Source organism: Dissoconium aciculare (assembly GCF_010015565.1).
Source record: "Dissoconium aciculare CBS 342.82 unplaced genomic scaffold K489scaffold_10, whole genome shotgun sequence".
In the NCBI taxonomy this organism is placed as follows: Eukaryota; Fungi; Ascomycota; class Dothideomycetes; order Mycosphaerellales; family Dissoconiaceae; genus Dissoconium; species Dissoconium aciculare.
Genome location: NW_022984960.1, coordinates 903,982 through 927,206, shown reverse-complemented (window position 1 = coordinate 927,206; position 23,225 = coordinate 903,982). Strand labels below are relative to the sequence as shown.

The 23,225-nt window shown below is 53.2% G+C and overlaps 8 protein-coding genes across 8 annotated transcripts; 6 read left to right on the top strand and 2 right to left on the bottom strand.

The window, feature by feature from the left end:
- Positions 1-1,228: 1,228 nt before the first annotated feature.
- On the top strand, positions 1,229-4,433 carry K489DRAFT_412006 (uncharacterized protein; the record flags this gene model as incomplete). The annotated part of the gene is made up of 3 exons (XM_033607873.1): positions 1,229-3,140; positions 3,202-3,705; positions 3,832-4,433. The coding sequence occupies 3 exons, from the start codon at positions 1,229-1,231 to the stop codon at positions 4,431-4,433; spliced, it is 3,018 nt and encodes a 1,005-aa protein (XP_033457832.1).
- Positions 4,434-4,862: 429 nt separating this feature from the next.
- Positions 4,863-6,546, top strand: K489DRAFT_382729 (uncharacterized protein). The gene is made up of 3 exons (XM_033605445.1): positions 4,863-5,409; positions 5,509-5,877; positions 5,990-6,546. Exons 1-3 carry the CDS (start codon positions 5,252-5,254, stop codon positions 6,234-6,236), a joined length of 774 nt encoding a protein of 257 aa, XP_033457831.1. The 5' UTR covers positions 4,863-5,251; the 3' UTR covers positions 6,237-6,546.
- An 18-nt stretch (positions 6,547-6,564) lies between these two features.
- Positions 6,565-7,944, bottom strand: K489DRAFT_42867 (uncharacterized protein). The gene is made up of 2 exons (XM_033608343.1): positions 7,620-7,944; positions 6,565-7,558 (listed from the first exon to the last, which is right to left on the bottom strand). The coding sequence occupies exons 1-2, from the start codon at positions 7,762-7,764 to the stop codon at positions 6,825-6,827; spliced, it is 879 nt and encodes a 292-aa protein (XP_033457830.1). The 5' UTR covers positions 7,765-7,944; the 3' UTR covers positions 6,565-6,824.
- Positions 7,945-8,953: 1,009 nt separating this feature from the next.
- K489DRAFT_382727 (uncharacterized protein) lies at positions 8,954-10,454 on the bottom strand. Its single transcript, XM_033605444.1, has 3 exons — positions 10,242-10,454; positions 9,891-10,181; positions 8,954-9,829 (listed from the first exon to the last, which is right to left on the bottom strand). The coding sequence occupies exons 1-3, from the start codon at positions 10,365-10,367 to the stop codon at positions 9,350-9,352; spliced, it is 897 nt and encodes a 298-aa protein (XP_033457829.1). The 5' UTR covers positions 10,368-10,454; the 3' UTR covers positions 8,954-9,349.
- Positions 10,455-11,486: 1,032 nt separating this feature from the next.
- K489DRAFT_412002 (uncharacterized protein) lies at positions 11,487-11,879 on the top strand (the record flags this gene model as incomplete). Its single annotated transcript, XM_033607872.1, has 2 exons — positions 11,487-11,498; positions 11,586-11,879. The coding sequence occupies 2 exons, from the start codon at positions 11,487-11,489 to the stop codon at positions 11,877-11,879; spliced, it is 306 nt and encodes a 101-aa protein (XP_033457828.1).
- Positions 11,880-13,648: 1,769 nt separating this feature from the next.
- K489DRAFT_412001 (DUF1348-domain-containing protein) lies at positions 13,649-14,104 on the top strand (the record flags this gene model as incomplete). Its single annotated transcript, XM_033607871.1, has 1 exon — positions 13,649-14,104. The coding sequence occupies one exon, from the start codon at positions 13,649-13,651 to the stop codon at positions 14,102-14,104; it is 456 nt and encodes a 151-aa protein (XP_033457827.1).
- Positions 14,105-17,201: 3,097 nt separating this feature from the next.
- K489DRAFT_323241 (uncharacterized protein) lies at positions 17,202-20,072 on the top strand (the record flags this gene model as incomplete). Its single annotated transcript, XM_033601685.1, has 1 exon — positions 17,202-20,072. One exon carries the CDS (start codon positions 17,202-17,204, stop codon positions 20,070-20,072), a length of 2,871 nt encoding a protein of 956 aa, XP_033457826.1.
- Positions 20,073-20,718: 646 nt separating this feature from the next.
- On the top strand, positions 20,719-23,206 carry K489DRAFT_323338 (uncharacterized protein; the record flags this gene model as incomplete). The annotated part of the gene is made up of 5 exons (XM_033601689.1): positions 20,719-20,885; positions 21,000-21,378; positions 21,444-21,954; positions 22,033-22,139; positions 22,196-23,206. 5 exons carry the CDS (start codon positions 20,719-20,721, stop codon positions 23,204-23,206), a joined length of 2,175 nt encoding a protein of 724 aa, XP_033457825.1.
- Between the last annotated feature and the right edge of the window lie 19 nt (positions 23,207-23,225).

Below are 23,225 nucleotides of genomic sequence, written 5' to 3'. Positions count from 1 at the left end.
GTCCACATGTGCTTTCACAGAAACGGTCGATTTCAGCGTGGGTCGACCTACGATGACTTTGTTCGGACTGCGCGAAGCTCTCCTTTCACTATACGCCTGTGTTTTGGCTCCAATCCAAGCATGGATTTTTGCACGTACCCCATCAAAGTCAAGATGTGTAAACCGTCCTTTGGTGCCATGGTGCGCCCAGTCCCTCTCTCACTTCCCCTTTTACATACTGGGATGGCGATGTGATCGTCGCATCATTCAGTCGCGGGACGCGAGGTTGACTCTGCCCTCGCATGCTTCATTCCTTGTGCCTTCCCACCACATCGGTCAATCTGTAAATGTCCTCGAAAATGCATGATTACGCGAGTCTGAAGGCTCGCTCGTTAGCGGACTGGGGGCACAAGCCGAACAGCTTTGAGGTGCATGCGATGCGTGCTAATCACGTCATCGAGCATGTGCGCCGAGTTCGAAGATGTCAGCGTTGAGAAGAATTGCCTCGACGATCGGAACGAGTGCGGTTGGTTTTTTGTTTGGAGCTAAACACATAAGAAACTTCAATCACTGCGGATGTGATGTTGAAGAGTACACAGCACAGTACACAGAAAGGTAGTTCTTGTTGATTGATACGTACGTGACTTCAGTCCGCCTGAGGCCCTCCTGTATGAGAACACCTGATAAGCTTGGCTGAAAGGATGAGGGCGGCCCGAATTTATGGACAGATGCGCTCTGGGGGACGAATTGTGCCTTGAATTTATCTTCCTTGCGTGCTGTTGTGGGGCTGGTCCTGGTACAAAACCAATATACTGTATTTCGAAGGAGTGCTGTCGTGTTCTGAGACGGGTACTGTGGATCATGCATCAACATCATCACCAGTCATGCAGTGGCAGAAACCAGCCCAGGCAAAGTCTGCGATGCTGCTCCAGTGAAATTGGGTGACGTCGTTCGAGACGACTTGTGCCGTCCTGTGCTGCAGGTGGATCTGGCACAGCCTGGGCAATTCTGACGCCGCCCTGCTGCCCCGCGCACTCGCTCACGAGGGAGGGCATGACCCAGTCACAATTTCACATCTGATCGGTTGGCGCAACTCTTCGTCGTCTGTCACTTCATCCTCCGAAAAACATCGCCGCGAACAACCAACTGATAATTGCGTCGTCGTGAACATCCTATTATTGACCAAATATCACAAACCAGAGCGCCCGTTAGGTCCACAAATCCGGCCATTTGCAGTCCGGACCTCCAGATGACGTCGGTTCGAGGGGACCGATCGTCCTACCATGAGCGCGACGATCGTGATCAGGACAGCCACCGCAGGACCTATACCACCGTCAGGCGTTACCAGATACCTGACTCAAACTCCTCCGCGCGCAGTATCGTGCGCGACGATGTAGAAGAATCCAAGAAGAAGATCGTTATCCGACGGGAGCGCAAGGAAAGCTCGCCGGACCGAGATCAAGAGAATGAAAGAACAGAGGTCCGCGTCACTGAGCGCGTGCTGGACAGGGACCCGCGCCGCGATATCTCATATCGGATTGTTGAGCGTGACTACGATCGCGAGCAATCCCGCAACGAGATTCGTGTCATCGAGCGCGAGCGAGAGCCCATCTACGCACCCTCTCCGACCGATGGCGGCCGTGGAGTGCGAGAATTCCGCTTCGAGCGCGAGCGGGACTGGAATGCACCAGACGAGCGACCCTACGAGCTAGAACGATATAGCAGGAGCACCGAATACTTTCAGCAACCACAGCCGATTATCATTCGCGAGAGAGCTGCTGCTCCTATCATCATCCGCGAAGAGCGCCGTGAGCCACAAAGGATCATCATCAGACGGGAGGAGCCCCAGTACGAATTCATTGAGCGCAAGGAAGTCGAGGAGACCAAAGACGAGAGCAAATCTTTGGTCAGGGCTGAGGAGCCGCAACCAACGCCTACACCGGTCACCGAGAAGCCAGAAGAAGACTACTTTTACGAGCGCAAGATAATTGAGCGACGTCGGCGTAGTGAGAGTTTCGACCGTCGCACTGAGATTCGACCCCGTGACAGCGCTTCCCAGTATAGTAGCGATGAGAGCTACGAATATGTGCGACGCGAACGCACATACGAGGAGAGTCGATCCTCGTCACCACACCACAAGCGTAACATCGCTGGCGGCGCACTTGCCGGTGCTGGTGTCGCCGAAATCCTGCGGCATCACCGAAAGAGTAAAGGCGAAGAGCCTGGCAGTAGAGGCCGCGATGTCTTAAGCGGGGCTGCTGTCGGCGCTCTGGGCGCCGGAGCGCTGAGCCGAGTGCGTAGCATGCGGCGATCTTCGCCCTCCTCGCGTAGCCGTTCGCGAAGTGGGGAGCGCGAATGGTGGGAGCGGGAACGCCACGATCGCCGACGCCGAAGGTCTCAGTCTCGCTCTTGGGCGTTGACACCTGCCGAAAAGCTTGGTGGTCTCGCCGCTGTCGCCGCTGTAGCTGGATTGGCAGGATATGCACTAAACAAAAACAAGAAGGAGACCGTCGTCATCCAGGAGAATGGGCCCCCGCCACGCAGAAGTCGATCGCGCAAGCGAAGAGGCAGCTTGGACAGTTACCTCAAAGAGGAGACCAAGCATGCGGACCCGGAACATCGCAATCGTCGCATAGCTCAAGCTGGTCTGGTCTCGGCTGCTGTGGGCGCAGCCTTTGAACGATACCGATCCAAGAGCCGTGGCGGCCACCGTTCCAAGAGTCGAGTGAAGCAGGCGATCCCGATTGTCGCGTCTGGTCTCGGTGGTGCGGCGTTGGCCGGTCTCTACGAGAAGAACCAGGCCAACAAGGACGCCAAGAAAGAAGCCATCATTGAGGATGAATTAGACCGAGGACGTCGTCGCCGCTCTCGCAGCAGGTCTGTGGCTGCATCGTACGACAGCCGCGCGCCACGCGGCATGATCAACGACCGCGCTCATAGCGACAGCGAATATGGATACTACAGTGACGACGAGCCAGGAGTCTATCGCCGACGACCAGGCAGCGCCGGTAGTAGCCCAGATAATCGCGATCGTCACCGCAGCAGAAGCCGCTCGCGAGCTCGACTTGCCCAAGCGGCCGGCGCCGCAGGCCTTGCCGGCATTGCGGCTCATGAGATCGGAAAGCGACGAGAGCGTAGTCGCGCGGACAAACAACGCAAGCGTAAGTGTAGTTTGCCATAAGTAATGTGGGAGCGTTTTTCTGATACCGATTTGATTACTAGACGAAGACGACGATCGCTACAACGATGACCGCTACAGCGACCGGGGCCCATATAGCCCGCAGCCTGCGGGACACAATCAATACAGCGCGAATCGTGATCAGCAGCAGCAACAACAGCAAGACTACCCTGGCGGGCATTACTTCCCTCCGCCACCGACCGACGACTACAGTAACTCACGTGAGGTGCCGGCGGGTGGATCCGGCAATGGCTTTGCTCCTTACAATCCTGCTGATTACGCGAATCGATCTATCGATCAGCCGATCTATGGCTCGGGTGCGTATGGCGAGAGTACAGGTAATTTGAATACGCCCCGCCAGGAGAATAATTTTGGCGCTGGGCACTCCAACAACACCCAGGCACCCCGTGATGAAAGAAGGGGCGTAGGCCGAGAGCCGCCCGAGAATGTGAGTTCGCCTGATGATTTTGCGCGATCGCGTCAAGACTATGATGACCGTGATCATCACCGTCACCGCCGCCGTCGGAGCGACGAGTCTCCGGAAAGTGGTATGTCCTGGGAGTAACTCTTCTCTTACGATATGATGGCGCGCTGGTTGCTTCTCGCGTCTCTGATTTTAGTTTTGCTTGCGTCTTAGACGCCGTGTCCGAAACTTGCTAACATACTGTGTTCAGATGGTATGAGTCCAAACAGGGGTGGTGAAGCACGCTCTCCTAGCCGAGTGCGCTTCGATCTCGATCAGAACACCGCGCACTTCCCTGAAGGAGGTCATAGGCGTAGGGAGCGAAGGCAACACCATGACGATGAGCCTGCCGGCAAAGAGGCACCACCGCCGGCGGGTGGTGATGATCGAGATTTAGACGATGGTCATCGAAGGAGGCGTCATCGTCACAGACCTCGTGACGAGTCTGTCGAAGACGAGTCTAGTCGAGATGATCAGGCCGAGCGCGATCGACGCCAACGCCATCGCCATCGTCAACACGATGAAGGTGACGAGGATGATGGGCGCGAGCATCGCCATCGCCATCGGGGGCATCGCGACGAAGGTAGGGACAGCCCTCGTACGGATGGTGCGGACGAGAGCATCATCGACAACATCAAGAATGGCACTGGCATGACAGGAGGTCTGCTGAAGACTCTAGCGTCGCATCTGGCCGACGGCGCGGAAAAGATCGTCGAAGGAGGCGAGGAAGAAGGTGGCGAGGCGAAGAAGGAGAGCGAGGGAGAACATGGGAATGGCGGTGATGGGAAGGACAAGCAAAAGAAGCGCAAATGATGTCTTCGAGATTGTGGCAATTGATCTTTTCCACTCACGGAAAGGAGAAGAGGTAATGGCGGTGCGGGTGGCGTTCTGCGTTGGACTGAATTATTTGTGTCGGCATCTCGAGACGGTCGACAAGCAACGATTTATGATTTGGAGATGGTGGTGTTTGGCCCTCACGACAGCAGTAACGACGATACGATGTGATGTTCTGATGATTTGGTTACGAATAGCAGCAATTCAAGTCTTTCCTTATCAAGTGCTTAGCCTATCTTGAGGTTGTGTGGTAGTGAACATGCGATTTCCAAGGTTGAGAACGGATTGTGTGCAACTTGAGAACTTTTGGTCCGTGTAATGATTTCCATGATGTTGCGGGCTGGTAATGATTGGGACGAACATCGGCGGGAGCCACTGGTCCCTGACGCCCATCACAGCTCGCACGACCAATTCCCCAGTTCACCACGTCCGACCCTTTGACCAGCTTTACATCTTTCCCTGGACAACACCGCATCTTTTCATGGTGTTGTAGGCTTGTCGTTCTTCGTCGCCAGCTGGTCTCCTTCATTTCTTGTCGCTCTTTATCGTGGTGAACACGTCTGTCGAGAAAGAAACCCCCGATCAAGCTCGGTAGACAAGAAGCCAATTTGTTCATGCGTTCATAGCTCCACCACAGCGAGGGCGGCGCGTCACCGTAGCATCCAGGACTTTGCCCTCACAGAAATCTGCAAGCACCAAAGCGCTGGACATCAGGTGGTGAATAGCTCAAGGCGCAAAGAGACTGGGTGCTGCTGGCCACGAAGGGATACACAGGAAGGTCAAGGCGTGGACCAACCATGACGGACGTCAGTAAACGCCACAGCGTTGCAGGCAAGATCGCTACGCCCAAGACTGCTCCTGTCAACAGCTCTGCTGCTGCTGCCGTTACCGCTCCCAATGCGCCGCAAGCAATGTCTGAAGCCCTGGAGGCTTTGAGCAAGGCCATTGGCGCAAGGTCAGTGGATACGATCTGCTACGAGGCGGGACACGGGGGGCTGGTTATGATCGTGCGACATAGGAGAGATGGCCAACGCTGACAGTGTTATCATCACAGGATCAAACTCACAACTGCGGGCCCCACTTCTCAAACTTACGAAGGCACGTTGTTCACTGCCGATCCCGTTATCAACATCGTCGTGGTCGACACTCGTGCGTCGGGCTCAAATGCGGCTGCTACAGCGCAGACAGGAGACTACCACATCATTCCGATCTCTCGCGTTCAGAACTTTTCCATTACTCGCGCGGCCGAGGGTAGCAATGCTGCGGGGTTCGCGGCGCTCCAACCGGCCATCGGTGTCGTGGACATGAAGCAGGCGAAGCAACGCGAGGAAGCTCGCATTGCTAAACTTCAAGAGGAAGAAAGACATCGTGGAAAAGGCGTGACCAGCGAAGCCCAGGCCTTGTATGATTCATTCAAGAGAATGTGAGTTTCTGTCCTTGGCATCGAGTGTCATTCGCAATGAGCGAGGATATCGCATGCCCTAGGTGCATCTACGAGGCATTTTGAAGCTGACCAAAATTCTCCCTCTCTCTAGCAACATGCCCATCCGCTGGCACAACCAAGAGATGATTGTACACGAAGCCGTCATCATCCCTCCGCCATATCGGGTGGAGGATTGCCGAGCCGGCAATGACAAGCAAGAGGTCCTCATCCGTGTTCGCAAGGTTCTAGAAGGAGAGCGCAAAAAGTTGCGGGAGAAGGAGGATCGCGAGAGGGCCGGCGCCAGGGCTGGTGCAACGCCGACAACAACGAACAGCGCTGATGCGAGGAAGGGTGGATGAGGCAGAAGGACTCTATCCTGCAGCAGAAAATCTACTCCCCGCGAGATATGTGGCACGACGAGGAAGTTGTCGTCGCGCATTGATCCAGCGTTCGGGACCGAGGTTGGATGAACGACCTCTTTCAGAGGCCCCTCTACACACACAAGACTTATCGATGAGATAGCCACTTTGGCACTTGGTCACGATTAGCGTTACCAAAAAAACTATGCGCATCCTTTGGATCGCCCGGTCTTCTACTGACTACCAGCGGTGACCTTATCAGTGTTGGTCAAGGATAGTGAACATCAATACGAAATGATACCCAAACCACCTCGATGATTTTTTTTTCAATTCTAATTTTCCGCTGATCGGTGTAAAAAGAGAGTAACAGTCTTGTATCTGTTCAGGAAACGATACGGACTCCCTTTGCATTTGCAAGGGACAGAACTGAACACGACATTAAAACCCCAAATGGTGCGGCGCCGATGCAGCAAGACAAGAGAAGTCATGTTGCCGCCTTCGTGATCATTAAAGCAATTCATATGCGTGCATGATGTTGTCGTCTGCCAGAAATCCTGGATTTGAGGTGAGGGGCTGAGACAATCGGACCTACCGCGGTCCATATCCAAAGCTCGCCTGGTAACGATGATTGTATCTCGCATGCAAGAAATATCCCGCCCATCGATCCAGATCCTCCAGCAGAATCTCAGTGCCTCGTCCGTAGCCCACAGGAACCTCCGATATAATCCTGTCGCAGCCGCGACACAGCGTGTCCCACAATTCTCGATTGACCAGGCCCTGCAGTTGCGCAGACCGCGCCAGGACCAAGGAGGCCGCCAGCCGAGGTTGAGCGTAGGGGTGATACCGCTGGTGGCGTGGCGGCGAGTCTGGAAACATGACTTCCACATAGACATGCGCGAACAGGCGAAATGGTGACCCAACGTCTAGTCGAATCCGGTGCAGGCCTCGGACGTGACCATACAGGAGTGTCTCAACGCGGGCTCGCTGACGTGGAGAGAGAACGACCTTGCCGCAGCTGTCGGCGCGACGGTCCTCTGGATTGTGGAAGAAGTGTTGCGAAGCGGCGTCAAAATTGATCCAGACGTCGACCGCGATGGTCGTGTGGGTGATGAAGGCGCTGGATATTTCAGTGGCGAGCGTGGGATTGGTGGCGATCAGGTCAGGGAGACTGAGGTGCGTTAGAGATGTGCTCGTATCTTTCCAGAGCTCGGCGTATCGTTGCTGCCGACGGAAGACAGGCCAGGTGCTCAAATCGTGGAGAGGTAAGGTCTTGTCAGACGTGGCTTGCTCGTCTTTTGCGCAGCCGTTCGTGGAGTCGTGGACTTGTGGGCCTTGAGTCAACCACCCCATACATCAAAGCAGGAACCAATTCGCGATACATACTGCGTCCGCTTGATGAGAGGCACACTTGAGTAGTTGGGCGGTCCAAGGTCGATTGACTTCTTGCAGGTAACGACATGGAACTTCTCCGTGACAGCGATATCCATGATCTCGACCGTGGCAAGTTGGAGCTGGCGGACCACTGCATGGTGGATGGTGGACCGTACGTGACAGTCGCTGGTGCTCTGGCGTTGGTGAGTTACTCGAAACCAGGAGAGCTCGTCAACATTGCAAAAGTGAATGGTGTTGTGTGGAAACGCAGCTGGCGGTGCTTTCACAAGCAACACCAGCGTCACGAGCCATGGACGATCATGTCATAGCATGGGTGCTCAGCTGCAAGTATCTAATCACGACCTCGTAGAATTGCATCGTTCTTGGAGATAGGTGAATCCGGACGCTAACAGCTCGAGGCTTTTTTGTGACAATCTGGCATGTGAAAGTGACCAGTTGTGATGCTTTTGCTTTATTACGCTCGATCGATGCAGCGCGCGCCGCCTGTCCCAAGTCCATCAACGAATAGATGATACTCGCTTGCAGTTGACGATGCGCGACCCATGCACGTGTCTTTGGCGATGATGGCAAGCATCACTTCCTCTGATGAACCCACCATGACGTCTGCGACGTGACAGAACGCGTCTCCAGTTCATACGACCATCACGCTCGAGATCTGCTTGGAGGTAAAGGCTCTGCTGAGCAAGTTGGGCGTGCTTCCGAATCCTCATCTCTCGATATCCATCGCGGCTCTCTTCTCCATGCTCTTGCGTCAACCCAGCAAGTAGAATGATGAAAAGATTTTTCTTCCGCGTCGTCAGGCGAACCTGAGAGATCAGAGAGAAAGATGTATTATTTTAGCCAAAAATTCCCTGCTGACTGTGAGGCCGGCAAGAGCGGTCAGTTGAATAGTTTTCAACTAGCAAAAAACTGAGCTCAGATCTCTCTTCACTGCTGCAGTTAATGCCCGTGCACTGGGATGATTTTCCAAAGAAGAGTGTGAGAGGAAGGAAATACTTATAGTTTCTGGAGACGGGCGGATCGCGCTAGATGACTCAGCTACAGCACGGTGACACGTCCACCTGGACAGGCAACGTCCCCCTTGCCAGCACAAATGAGTCACTTCAATATACACTGCGCCCGGGCGGCGCTGAACCATTCATTCATTCCCGTTTGAAAAACTTCGGATGAGCCCCTTCGTAATCGTCGCTGGCGCGTACAGCTAAACATTTCGGAATGCCGCTGGGTGGCTCATCCTCCGCAGCATGTGACGAGATGACCAAGTCACCTCAAACACGTGCCCAATATTAATAAGTTCGATGTAAATTCATTGAAGGATGTGCATGAACCGCCTGCCCATTGATCTTGTTTCATGCGAATGATTCGATCTGGCGTTGGGCTGAAGGCAACAATGAGCAATGTACGAGCACGATTTCATTTCTATGAAGCCATACAAGGACTAGTAGTCTGTTTGCGATCTGGATGCCTGGCCAAGCATATGGAGTCAGAAACTCTCAGCTCTGACTCCAACTCCCTTGCATCGATAGGCAGACCCTCGAAAGGAGCTCTTTTGGACCTGCCCGAGAATCGTATGTATGACTCGAGGTCTCCGCGGGCCAGATTAGACGTTGTTCGACAGAAGCACACCTGGGAAAGCTCAGATGCGTGGTCTGATACGACGAATAGCGAACTCCGTGGTTTACACGCGCATGTCTACATATATACAGAGAGCCTCTCCTCCCCTAAAACACTCCATCTTTCCGTAGCATCTGCTCTCCCGTCTGCGGCTCGCTCAATAGCGTCGTCTGGCCAGTAGCTGGCTCGCATGATATCCGTTTGCTCAGAGGTCCGGGTGAGGGAATGTTGACGCCCTGTGCTGTATACCCCTCTCCACCTTGCTTGAGCTGTTGACCAGTGCTTTGTCCCTTGACCTCGTTCTTTCCGGCGTCTCCTGCAAGACCGGAGGCGAATCCTCCTGCGCCAGTCTTGATGGCCGCCTCCTTGAGTGCGGTGAGGAGCTGTTTGGTGGTCTCTGGCGTAAGGTCTTCGTAGAAATCATCGTTGATCTGGACCATGGGAGCGTTCGCGCAAGCTCCGAGACATTCCACCTCGGTCAGAGTGAAGAGCTTGTCGTCAGTGGTTTGGCCGTGGTGGATTCCAAGATGCTCCTCAATTGCTGCCATAATCTTGTCACTGCCAACGCCGCCGAGTTGACAGGGAGTCTGGAGTCTGATTAGTGCTGCTATATCACCACGCACACATCTTTCATTGGCCACTGCCTACCGTTGTGCAGCACTGGACATGGTATCTGCCGACCGGGTTTCGGTTGTACATGGTGTAGAAGGTCGCGACCTCGTACACTCGCATGGGCGGCATCTCCAATATTCTCGCAACCTCGTTCATGACGCTAATGCTCGTAAATCCGTGTTGTCGTTGGCCAAGATCAAGCAGAGGCATGACAGCCGCTTTCTTGTACTGGCTTGGGTACCGGACGAGCACCTCCTTGATGAGCTGCTCATTTTGCGCGTTGAATTTGAACGGAATGTTGAGGTTGTTCTCAGGAGTATCGCGATGCTAGACATTCAGTGAGTATATTGATCATTCCTGGACCCCAGATCACCTCCGCGTGCATACCACGTTGAGGCTGTCGCTCCGTTTGGCGCTGGAGATCTGGAAGGCGCGGCGCTGTTGGTTTCGCAGTGAGCTCTGGAAAGACCTCACGCTGCTTCGGACAGCCCATGGCGCGAGTTTGGATGCCATATTGCGTGCGGGGTGGGGGTTGATCTTGTAAGTCCTGGCCGGGAGAGAGTTCGTTGATATCGTGAATGTCTGGCAGTAGACGGGAAGTTTGCCATTGACATGCACGACTTGACCTCAAGCCGTTGAATGATTGGCTGCGGCTGCCAAGCCCTAGCTGGCCATGACGCTTCCGAGATCTTTGCCCTGAAGCCTGTACATGGCCTCATGTCATATCAGCAACACAGCATCAGATGTACTGGAAACAATATGAACAATAAATCGTCGTCTATGACATTATTACTACATACTCCAGAGTTTCTGTTTCTAGATTTCTACGGCTGAGCTTCTCTTCGACAATTATTATAGAAAGCATGCTTTCCTGATCGCTGTTAGGATGCTGGACTTGATGTCATCGATCTGGCATGTAGCACCACACTACTGATACACGAGTACAAATCACACTGCCAAAGTACAGTATGCGGATCATTCCATACTGATGGATCTCAGCCCTTGTAGCCTTAGTAGCTTGGAGTAGTTCGCGAAATGGTTGTCAGGGTGTCTTCTCGCATACTAGCTTGCCGATTGGATCCAGGACGGGGCGCCTAAGAACCGCGGGCGATTAAGCAGCATTTTGATGCCATCAGATGCTACACATTGCTTCAACTGGACAAATTTGCCGTTATGTGCATTCCCGAAGATGTGCCAGATCCGAGCAACAAGAGGAATGCGTTCTTGCCCCTCGACCGCTCAATTGGGCGTGGCCAAGGAAGACAGACTTGGATTCAAGGGCAAAGCTGGAGAATGCCGAGAAATAGCTTGCGCAACGCCAATCCCAGGGCGGTAACGACTGCCACGCACGTCTCGGCACCCTGCGCCTCCGCTCTTGCGCGTACTGTTCTTCGGGAAATCAATCAAAACGTTCTCAAGTTCGCATCTGATTTATTTGTCGCAAACTCTTGGATTTATTCCGTCGTCCTTCACGCGAAGCTATCTTCGATAAACATCCGTATCAACGTGAGCAACTATTCCGAATCGTGCAGCGTGCAGACAGCAGGACCGTCGGCCAAATCCTCCGAACCAAACTCCTAACTTGTCACCGCCACAAGCTTCGCCGGATCTTTAACCCCGTTCTCGAACATCATGTCCAACTACGTATGTTCAAGATCCAGCTAGACCTTGTGTAAAGACACAGCCGAAGGCGGGTACGAGTGGGCAATTCCATTAATATTATGTCCATAGAACGCACCCGGTGGAGCCCCTCCTGGCTACCCTCAGCAACCGCAAAACGCCTTTGACCAGAGTGGCGACCGTGCCTTCGGAGGCGCGCAAGGCAACTATGGCGCACCAGGCCCATACGGTCAACAGCCTCAGTACGGCCAACAACCAATGTACTACCAACAACAACCGCAATACCCACCGCAGCAGGGAGGTTACTACGGTGGCCCACCACCCAAGCAAGAGAGCGGCGGCGGATGCTGCGCTGGTATCTTAGCGGCTTGCGCATGCTGCTGCTGCTTAGACATGCTGTTCTAGATGTGGCCAGGTGCATATTCAGGAGGTTTACTGGTTGGAGAAATTTACACACACAAAAGAAGGTTCAAGTTGCGATCACGACGTGTGCCTCGAACGGATATTTGGCGATGCGTTCGTAGACATGGCGGAGGAACATATGTATTGTTAGAAAGGTGTTCGGGGACAACCGCGACGACGACGACGCCAGTATCACTGGTCATATATATTTCTTTGCTCCTTTTCACCTGTGACCATGGGAACAACACGCTCTGGTTTTTGATATGGAAGGCTCGGCACATCGTCACGCTGCGCAAATAACGACTTCATCGCAGCGTTATCGGGCTGTGGCGATATCATACGGATCAGTGACAATACTGAAAGATGCGTACTCAAGTTGGCAGCTTTTAGATTTGAGTGACGCTCCCCCCAACGTCTGCTCGAAGTCTAGCAATCAACGGTTTCGGACAACATCTCGCATACGAACACAAGACACTTAGTCTACTGCATCACGAGCGCATTGCACGCAATGTTGCGGTAAACACTCCGGCGGCCCACTCACTGCTGTTGTCTCGCCCCGAGGGGTAGGTCAATGCCCACAGACTGCGCCCCCTATCGATATCCGACTGTGCCGCATGGCTCAACGTGTATTAGCGACCACTGCATCCATCTGCAACTATGCGTTCGTTGTGACCAGAGCATCGAGAATTGAACCCCATGAGAGCATAAGGCGGATCCGCTATTCGAACGAGCAATCCTTCACGACTGCCTCATTACTCACAGGGATGAAGGGTGTCTGCGTAGCAGCTGTCAAGCCGTGGCCGGCTCGACTCGGTGTTGCATTCGCTGATGATACTCGATGACACTCGCGGCTTGAAAGTTTGGATCACTGCCAGAGGCTACCGTTCAACTGATGCGAGGACGATGATCCAGTGGGTTTTCCCGTTTGCCAAGAAGAATACTGACAGGTAACTTCACGTTGATCTGTATGTAGTGAACGGCGTTCTTGTTTGGCCTGCATCTCGGTCGGAGCATCTTCACCAGAGGTTTGGTTGAAAGCGATCTTGACCTCGAAAGCACGGCTTTGAAATGCCTCCCCATTCCAGCCCGACGAGCTAATCATCGCACATAACATCAATCCTATCGAGGTGCGGGAACATCTCGCGCCGTGGTCATGTCATCACATTCAAGTGTCTCGTTATGGCTCGACGAAATCATCATGTATGAGGTAAGCTGTTGCAGCAAGCACTGAGAGGCATAACAGACTTCGTCTCGATCTACATGCATTTGAATAACAATGTTGAAATGACTGCTGAGTTTCGTTGTTCTCGAAACTTTTGTGGCTCTGCTCACATCCATGGACGCGATGTGGATTTGACTATGCTACTATGCAACGCGAGACTATGTGCACATCACAACTGCACGAGAACTACGGAATTATGACAAGGTGATAGGCACCAACTGGCCACACACCTGGCTGTGTATGGTTCTCTTTGATGGTGCAAAGGATATTGTCTACGCCGCATCTCACCTTTCATCGTCAAGACATCGTAGAGAAATGGGACTATCCGGAAGCCAACAAAAGCGTACCTGCCTAAATGGGTATGCGCGGTGAAAATCGCCGTCTTTGAAGCTTCACAGACACAACCGCCAATCCATCAAAGCTCTCCCTTTAGGAGGGCCTTCGTCGAATTTGTTCCACAAGCAAAAAGAGAGCTGCTGGAAACCAGACGAGAAGCTTGCGTTCAGGCGTTTTTCCTTCTTCGGCGTGTCAGCCATCAACATCATTAAGAATGTCTCTCGTTCCACCCTTCACAGAGGAGACCGCTCGAGCCAAGGTCAAAAAAGCGCAAGATCTTTGGAATTCTCAAAACCCAGAAGCAGTCGCTAAAGCATATACCGAAGACACTGTCTGGCGTAACCGCTCGACATTTCTGCGAGGCCACGAAGATGTAAAGTCCTTTCTAACCGCGAAATGGGACAAGGAGAAAAACTACACGCTCCGGAAGGAACTATTTGCCTTTTCTGGGAACAAAATTGCAGTGCAATTTTGGTACGAGTACCAAGATGCCCACGACGAAATGAAATGGAAGAGATGTTACGGCCTCGAGGATTGGACCTTTGCCGAAGATGGACGTATGAAGAAGAGACAAATGAGCGGGAATGACGTTCAGATTGACCAAGAACAAAGGTGGTTCAAAGACGGCATTGACATCAATGCTATTGAGATCGGTGAGGAGCACTGGTGAGTAGGCCAGAAGCTATACATCAATTCGACCACGTTTCCTTTATCACCTACCGTGAACGAGTGAAAGCAATCTGCTCTGCAAGTGTCGAAAGCACGCTCATGATCGCTCTCTCGAATGTCTGCATCAGTGACCGCTGATGAATGAAGCCATCATGAATCCTCCGCTCAAAGATCACGATCGCCAGCTACAATACTCGGGCACCCTGTTGCATTTGAAGAATTCCGCAATACTCGAATCATCTTAGACCCCGTCTGTCCTGGCTGGCTGCGCCTCGAAAAGGCCGGCTGTGTTGAGATCTGAGAATCGAGCGGGATCTGTTTCACGGGCTTTTCGATCTCTCCGATTCGCGGTCGACCGATACGATCTTTTGAAAAGTAACGACGGTATGCTGGGGATCCAGGGTGAGACTCTCGAAATGCGGCCAGCATGAAGACAGGCGTCTCTAGTCGTGATTCTAAGGACGGCGGCTCTGTCCGTCCATCGACAAATCCGCAATGCCAGAGTGTGTGATTTCGATGATCTCGTCTCGAGTTGTGATACGACAGCGGCGAATTCGATCATGGTGGGAGCCTGGCAACATAATTAGCTTCAAAGGGCTGTCGAGACTGGCGGCGGGAGGTGTTGTGTCTGCGTCATGTCCTTGCTGTTAATGGCCGTCGCTTCGGACTAATTGTATCCGATCATCTGGCCCGCAGCGGTCGATCGTCACAGAATCGTTCTTCATGCTGCGCGACTGATCTCTTGTATCAGCGCGGCGCCCTGGATGGTGGGACGGAGGTGTGCCAGCCACGTGCCCAATCGGCGATGTGGCTCACGATGACATCCGGCAAATCTTCCGTCTTCGTCGTCGCAAAGCCTTCAGGGCTTCCATCTAATTTCTTCTTGGGCGAATGACGACTTCGTGACGTCCAACTACGCATGTATTAAGTTTTTCCGACGCAAAGGATTTAATTCCGACTGTAATCGTGCAAAGGCCCATGTACCCTGCATTATTGCCTTCAAAGGTTCCAGCGATTGCTGACGCGAACGATCTTTGCTAGAGATCTCCTTTGCATTGCCGATGCTGACGCAAAGTTCCAATTACAGAGCGGAAGAGGCTACTCGCATTTTAAAATCGCCTAATCTGCGCTTCGAATGCAAATAAACGAAGATGCTGCAGGTTGTCCTATGCTCGGGCTGTGATCAAGAAAGTTTGGAAGATCAGAGAGGTCGGAGAATGTGCGTTCCGGTGATGAGTCGTGTCCGATCGGGTGGGATTCACACTGGCGGGAGCTAACCATAGATGCAGCATCATTCGAGCTTGAACTCTGGCCATGTGCACCACTCGGATCAGACATCATTACTACAGTACTGTACCTGGCATCACAATTTCGATGTCAATCGGGATAACAGCAATGGTCGACGGAACAAAATGACCCGAATTAGCGCGTAAGAGGTCGCTTGCATATAACGAGTTCAACGGCAACCTTTGGAAGTTCTTGCGCCAAACTCAACATACAGTAGTGCCTGGGCGGCACGTACCTAAGACATCCAATAACGCGCGATACTTCCACTCGGGTGTCCAACCAGTACGTGACAGAAGTCGGTCGCGGCAGGCACTGTTCCGAATGTCTAGTGCTACCTGCATGAATTTCAATCATGAATTGACAGCCGCCGACCAAATGAAGACGCCCCTCAAGAGTACAAATGGTGTGAGCTCTCGAAGCAAGTCCCCCACTGGTGCACCAGTTTGCATATATTGCACCGCGGCGTGTGCATTTACTCCTCAGAGATCTAAAATTTACGGTTGACGGCATGTAATTGTTAATGACGAACTTCACACAAATATATCACATAATAAGGAATGTCAGAAGTATGGAATTTCCGACAAATGTGGCTGCGACAACAATCATGCGAGATTTAGGAGCGACAATACGATCGGTGATCTTTCGATGTCACCAGGTCAGAACAACTCGTTTCGACTTGTGAGGTTGGTTTTCTGAACAACGATGCTGGGTCCAGACCCCTATCACCAGTGCTGCGGTACAATCAGCCGGAGCTGTACCGCACACATTTAATTTCGGGTTTCGTTTCGCAAAGAGTCTGGACTGTTCGCCGCAATTGACGCGTCTTGTCGTGCGGTATGATTCACGATACGGCGGATTGACTACCTTGCGTTTGTTCTGGAGTGCCTTGGAGATGGGACTGATGAGGAGGGAAATTGCCGGCTTCTGTGTCAATGTTGTCTAAAAACTAGTTGAATTACCTATACAGTTGATGAAGATACGCTCCACTCAGCCCTGGAGTGGAGGACGTGTGCGTGTAGCGATCATGGTCGGCCTGAGGCAGTATCCCGCGTTCAACGGGTAGAGTCCAAGGGTGGTACTGCTGTATGTAGTAGACCCGCACAGATCCATCGAAGATGAGCTCTCGATCCCGACGTCAAGTCTTGGCGGTCATGAGCATCGAAGACCAGCACGGCGCAATCGTGAGCACAAGCGCCAGACAACACACACGCGCGATCAGTCTGCGATCTCTCTCGATGGCTTCCGTTTCAATCGTCCTTTTGCCCACGAACGGCGATCGTGAGGAATTCGCGGCCTGTCGTGAACGCGGCCGGCCTGTCTACTCGTGGTGTCGCTGCTGCCGATGAGTAGTGCTGGGTCTACTGACCACGATCAAGGAATTGTCATTGCATCACACACCTACCTCATCGCTACCTCATGAACCTCTTTGGAGCCGGTCACCTCGTGCCCACTATGGCTCGTTCGCCCTGAACTCGGCATGTCGCTTGCAGATCTCCGTCTGTGACCGCATCTCACCCGTGTGATCTCGATTGAGGCCGATTTCTTCTCCGATATGGTGAAGGCCTGTCGCTCGTTCTGAACCCTTCGACCTTCACCATATTGCGGCCCATTCAGTAGCCGGCGTCTCACCCGCTGCCTTGGACGAACCATTTACATTTCCAACAAAAAGCACCACCCAAGCGTCGACGAATATCGCAGAAACTTACGACATTCTGTATTTCCTTGGCAATCGAGCGCCTACACATATCCGCGTATGAAGTGCTCGAATAAGTGTGACGCTCTCGTCGAGTCCTCTCACGATCATATCTGCCATGGCTTCCAAGGATAGACAGCCAGTCATCGCAGTGGCGAAGCGTACTGAAAACGACAGCGCGACGACGCATCGACGCCCGCCACCACACCACTCATTATCACTTCTTCACTCGAAGCGGCGGAACTCCCCGAATGATAGCGACTCGTCGCGGAAGAGCCAACACCCCAGCGGGAGCGATGGCACAGATTCTCCCTCCAGTCTCCGGCCAGGAAAAGAGAGCTCTGGTGGCGAGAGCAGCAACGCCGACAAATGGTTCGACAAATCCAACAATGAAGTGCAGGAGCATTCTACCTCATTCGCCGACGATGAACCTCCATTCTTCATGCCGCAGTCCTCTTCTTCAGAAACTCCCCCAGAGGTCGCAGCCGCACGGCGCCAACATTTTGCAAGGCATGGCGGCGACGCCGGCTCCTTGCCAAGGCGCGCAGACATGTTGCGCATTGGCACGGAGGGAAGCAGTACCGATGAATATAGAGGAGTGATCGATGACCTGACGATTGAGAATAAGAGGTTAAAGCGGCGTTTAAAGAGAGCAGAACGATATGTGGACTCGCATCTGAAGCATGAAAAGTTGTTCGAGGTACGAACAAGTGGGTTGCACGGTGCTCACAAACGGGAGTTGGAGCAGATTCTCAAGAGTTTCGCCGAGCGTATAGATACATACACTTCGCTACCCGTGTCACATTCGGGAGCACTGGCCGCCCCAATCTCGGATTCCGCATATCAATCGAACTCATTCTCGGGACCAACATTCGCTGGGTCCGGCTCTCGCACCATGGCTCGTTCCGATCAGGTGGCTCGTCCTGATCAGGTGGCTCGTCCCGATCAGAATCCAGGATCTCGAGGTGTCAGCATCATGAAATTCTTGCGCAACATTCCAGAGTCCCAGACAAACCACAGGGATCCAACTCTCATGTCTGACCGTGAGAAGAAGGAGGTCGTCATCGACAAGCTCGAGGAGATCTTTCTTGGACGCATTGCCTCCGGTGGACGACATCTGCATCTTTTGCAGCAACAAGAAGTTTCAGATCTTGCGGGTCAGGAGGATCGGGATGCTACATATGGATACAATCTGCACACTCGCTCGGAAGGTCCTCGCGAAGCACATATGCTTCCTCGAGGAGCTGCAGGCACTGGCTCCGGTGGGCACGACTTGACGAGACCAACCGTTGGGTCGGCACTCAATACGAGCGGTTATGATGACGGCGATCCATCGGAGAGAGCAATGCCGGAACAACGACCAACAAAACCCCTCGACCTCGACCCACAGCGCGCCCAAAACCCTATGGAGAACGTTCGATACATTTCGCATTTGGGTTTCTCTCCAATCGACTTAAATTCGAGGACACCCAAGGGCGAGGATCACGGGTGGATATATCTCAATGTTCTAACAAACATGGCTCAGCTTCACAGTCTCAACGTGACGACTGATTTCATGCGCAAAGCACTGGCAGAATACACGTCCAAATTTGAGCTGTCGGACTGCGGCCGAAAAGTACGATGGGTTGGCTCGACCTCAGCAAGTCGGAGTGGGGCTGAGTCAACGAGCACTCGGGCTGGGCTGGATACTCCAAACACCTACAGTCCTCGGAAACGCCAGAGGCGAGCTGGTGGCCGCTCGAATGCATCGGGAACCTTGCGATCTCAGACAAATGAATTTGAATATACACCCCTCCTGGTGCAGCGTCATAGTTCCGACGGTACCGATAGCACGTCCTCGGACAGCGACAGCGATAGTGTTTTCTCCCAGCCTCCCGCTCTACAGAATGGCGACTCATCTGCGATGACTAGTTCGGGGATGGCTACAGGTTTGCATGGTGCCACTCAAGTCATACCCCAAAAGAAACGGAAGGTCCAGGACGATGGTCCCATCATTTTCTACAAGACATCTCGATTCATCACCGATCTCAGCGGCGAGCAGTATCCTCTCGAGGACTATCCGCTCGGACCTCCTTACTATCCTGCTAGCGGCGTGCCTGTCGGTGCTCCCCGGCAGTCTGAAGGACCGGGGCCTGAGAAACGCGGTCCATTGATGACCGCTAAATTACCGGAGCCCATGGACCTCAGCGACAATCCGATCCCGGCTTCTGAGGAGCTGTCCTTCCCGTCACAATCTTCCTCAGCGTCTGAGACGGATAACATAAAGCCTGTAGAACTTGAAGTCACTGGCATTGGTGGTGTTTGGCCTGCTGACAATTTCGCGATTGCCGTCCGAAGCTGCCACGTTGCGGTCGAGGACGCGACGAAACACGACCAAACCATTTCGAAAATCATTCCACCAAAATTCGCTAAGCTTCTGGACTCCGAGCGAGCACAGCGTCCAGCCACACCCCTGCACCAGCACCGCGTCATCTCATTGCGCCGCAAAGATCTACCTCCCTCGGAACTGCCTCCAGCGCTAAATTTCATGTCTGCTGACGATGGCTCTGACGAAGATGAATCTGGCGGAGAAGACGAGTCGGATGAGCTGCGTTGGGAGCGACCCATATCCGACGGGTGCGGACCATCAGCCGCACTCCAACCACTGCACGCGCCATACGGATCCTCTGACGATGAAGACGAGGACGAGGATATGGACGACAATGACGACGACAGCCGCATCGACATGCTGGCCACCGCTCGCCAGATTGACCCGGAAGGCATTCGACGCATGGAGCTGGCATATGATGCGGGTGTCACCGAGCGTCTAGCCGAGGAGATTCCTGCAGGAAGCAGTGCAGCGACCGCGGGTGGCGGAAGCGGGAACAACAGTCCTGTTCATGTAAAAAGTCCGTCGAGTTCCGCCACGGATGCTAAAATGAAGCAAGCAGGAAGGAAGGTGAAGAATCAGGCATCGACAGCGACAGCGACGATGACCTCGTCGTCCTGAGTACAATAGTAATAATGTAGAGGAAGTGCCACCATGAGGCGTTCCATGTTTGTAATGCATCGATTAGGCACGGCCCACTTCTGAAATCATAGATCACCCACGCCTCGAAGACACTTTAACGTCCTGTGAGGCGTCCTGGTATGTTGGCCGTGTCCCGCCGCTGAAATGTGCGGATTGGGGACTGGAGTAAGGCTGAAACCCTAATCACTCCATCGCAAAAGCGAGTAGTGCCCACCCAGGTGTGCAGTAGTGGTAGTGATATTGCTCGGAGGAAGGGTTTCATCTTGCTGAATCCCTTGGTCCGCGGCACGTCACTAGTCTAGGAAGATCGCACAAACGTGCATCTTGAGAGGAGCTCTAAACAAGCAGGGAACGCGGTCTCACTTGTCACCATTGTACTGCGAGCCGCATCGCGTCGGTCGTTGCCACTGCTTCTGTTCAGGGAACTCGTGTTTCTTGCAAAGATTCTCTTTCCTTAGTGCCGGTGACATCAGGATCTTCCAGAACTTCACTCTGTCGACGGAATTCAAGTTGGCCTACTATGAATTTGCCATGATAGAAGAGCATTTCTCGTGACCGTGACGTCGCTTTAAAGTTCAATTGATGCTTGCCGAGCGCTCGCACAACCATCTCGAACGCCTACAGAATGGACTCGCATACCCTTTCAGAGGATTCTTCGCCCTCACATTATACACCCAATGCGGACGACCCTGGTCCTGTGCCGCCTCCCTCCGAGGTCAACGAGTTTCTGAGGAAGAAGCGCAAGGCTCGTGAGCACAAAGCGTGTTATCCGTGTCGATTGCGCAAAGTGAGGTGAGCATGTTCAGGCCAACGTCACGCCCATATCCATGGTCGACGGCATGGACGGCTATCAGCTTATATCAAGAGATGTCGAATGAGAACTAACCAGAATTGACCCCCTTGAAGATGCGACCTTACACGCCCTTGTAAGACCTGCCGCGACCGAGATCATCCCGAGGCTTGCAGCTACCATCCTCCCAATAAGCGGCCCGCTGCAGAGAATCCTCACGATGGGCTAGTCCCGAGGTCTGTGGCGGAGACAAAATCATCCAGCGCCGTGACGTTGTCTAGGAGTGACTTTGACGTATTGTGTCAGAAGCTGAGCAATCTGGAGGAATCAATCACTGATCTTCGGCGCGAGGTGCGATCGATACAAGAAGCGAATGCTGCTGCTTCACTCGGCACGGATCAGCGCCAAGCAAGAGAGCAGCCGCATGACGAACGTACTGATGCGCGGCGTCAATCACACACTGATCGCCATGGTCTCCATACCAAGAACGAATCGGTAAGTCCTTCTGAAGCATGCATCCGTTACATCCACACAAGTCCATTAACAGTGCGGGACATCAGGGTGAGATTGTGCATTTCGGTGGAGACTCGATCCCAGCACTTTTATTTGGTCTGGGCCAGGAATCACCGGAAACCAATGATGTTCAGCAACCAATACTACAGGAGTATCTGGGCAAAAACGTTTTGCCTTTATTCGGCCTGGATAATGAATCTGCAACTTATCCATTCGTCGATTTATGGGGTCTTCCTCATGGTTCCATCGAGCGCGCAAAGAAGCTAGCAAACGTGCTGCCTCTAAATTCGCAAATGGAAAAATTCTACGAAACTTATCGGGATGTCAGCCATATCATCTACCCTGGAGTGGCAGACATTGAACGTTTTGGCTTGGAGGTCACTCAATTCGTCGCTGATCGAGACAAACGTGCTTCCAAAGATGAAGGCATCGACGAGACCATCATCTACGGGAAGAGTTTCCATTGGCTTGCTTTGCTGTTCGCCGTCATGGCTGCTGGCGCACAATCGGTCGAGAACATGGGGCGGAGGGAGAGGCAGCTGACCTCCAGTGTATACGGTATGTCGCTTCCTCATCTCCGAACCTCGTACGATCACTCTGCGGTGGTTATTTGTGTGCTAACTCACATGTCACCAGTATGCTGCAGTTTTGAGTGCCTACGTTTCACCAACTTCATAGCTCAGCCCAGCGTTCACCACATCCAGGCTCTTTCGCTCATCGGATTTGTGCTTTCCAACAACATGGTATTGGGTCCCATTGTCGTGGCAAAATCGGAACATTTTCACTGACGCGGTAACAGAATGCCGGCATCGCCTGGTCGCTCTTGGGTTTGACTATTCGTCTCGCCCAAGGACTTGGCTTACACCAGGTTTGCCCACCACGTATCCCAGCAGAAGTGGTTCATTTCCGATCCAAAATATGGTGGGCGATCATCTGGCAGGATAGTCTTCTCAGCACAAGCTATGATCGGATCGGCATGCTCGATACAAGCACTCGCGACATGCCACAGAAATTCGGTGCGGTCGGTGCTTACCATGGTGCCATGTACCGCCTTAGCCAAATTGCCACGACGATCATTCGCAATCGCGCAGCGCCCGTAGAACCGCGGCTACAGATTTCCCGAATCCACGCCCATCGAGATTCGATCGCCCAAATCATCGCGGAAGCTTCGCCACATCTTCGCGACTCGAGACAGTGCTCGAGCAAGAGGGAGGCAATCGAGCACTGGGGCCTCTACATGCACTCGTCATACGTCCTTTCCGAACTCTTCCGTCCAGCCATCGGTCGCGCAGCATCGAATGCCGGGACGGAGATCGCGCAGCTTTTCAGGCAACCCTGTGTCGAAAGTCTGATCGACACGGTTGACGCCTACATAGGTTTGAACGGCGTGACCTTCTATGCTCAACAGTCGTGGGGTGCGATCCATCGTGGCCTCAGTTCTGCCCTCCTTCTCGGCATCCTAGGCGAGCACAGGCGGCGCCAGCGCGTCATGGATATGATCGCACGCTTGGTGAATCTCATGAATGAGATCATCTCGAGCAGAGACCGGAACGAATTATCTTCGCCCATGGAGAGGGGAATCCGGGCTTTGAAACGATTCCTCGTCGAAGCGGAATCGTCCTCAAAGCTCGACTCGACTCACTCCAGTCACTCGCAAATGCAAGCCCAGGCGGCTGGCGCCTCTTCGTTGTTCTCACCACCTGAGACTTTAAGAAGGTCGGACAGTTTTTCCATGTCTTCACCGGGTACAGATTCTTCGCCTCATTCAGTATTGAACATGATTCTTTGGGGCGAAGGGGATCTATCTTAGACAAGGCCTCCTCCACTTA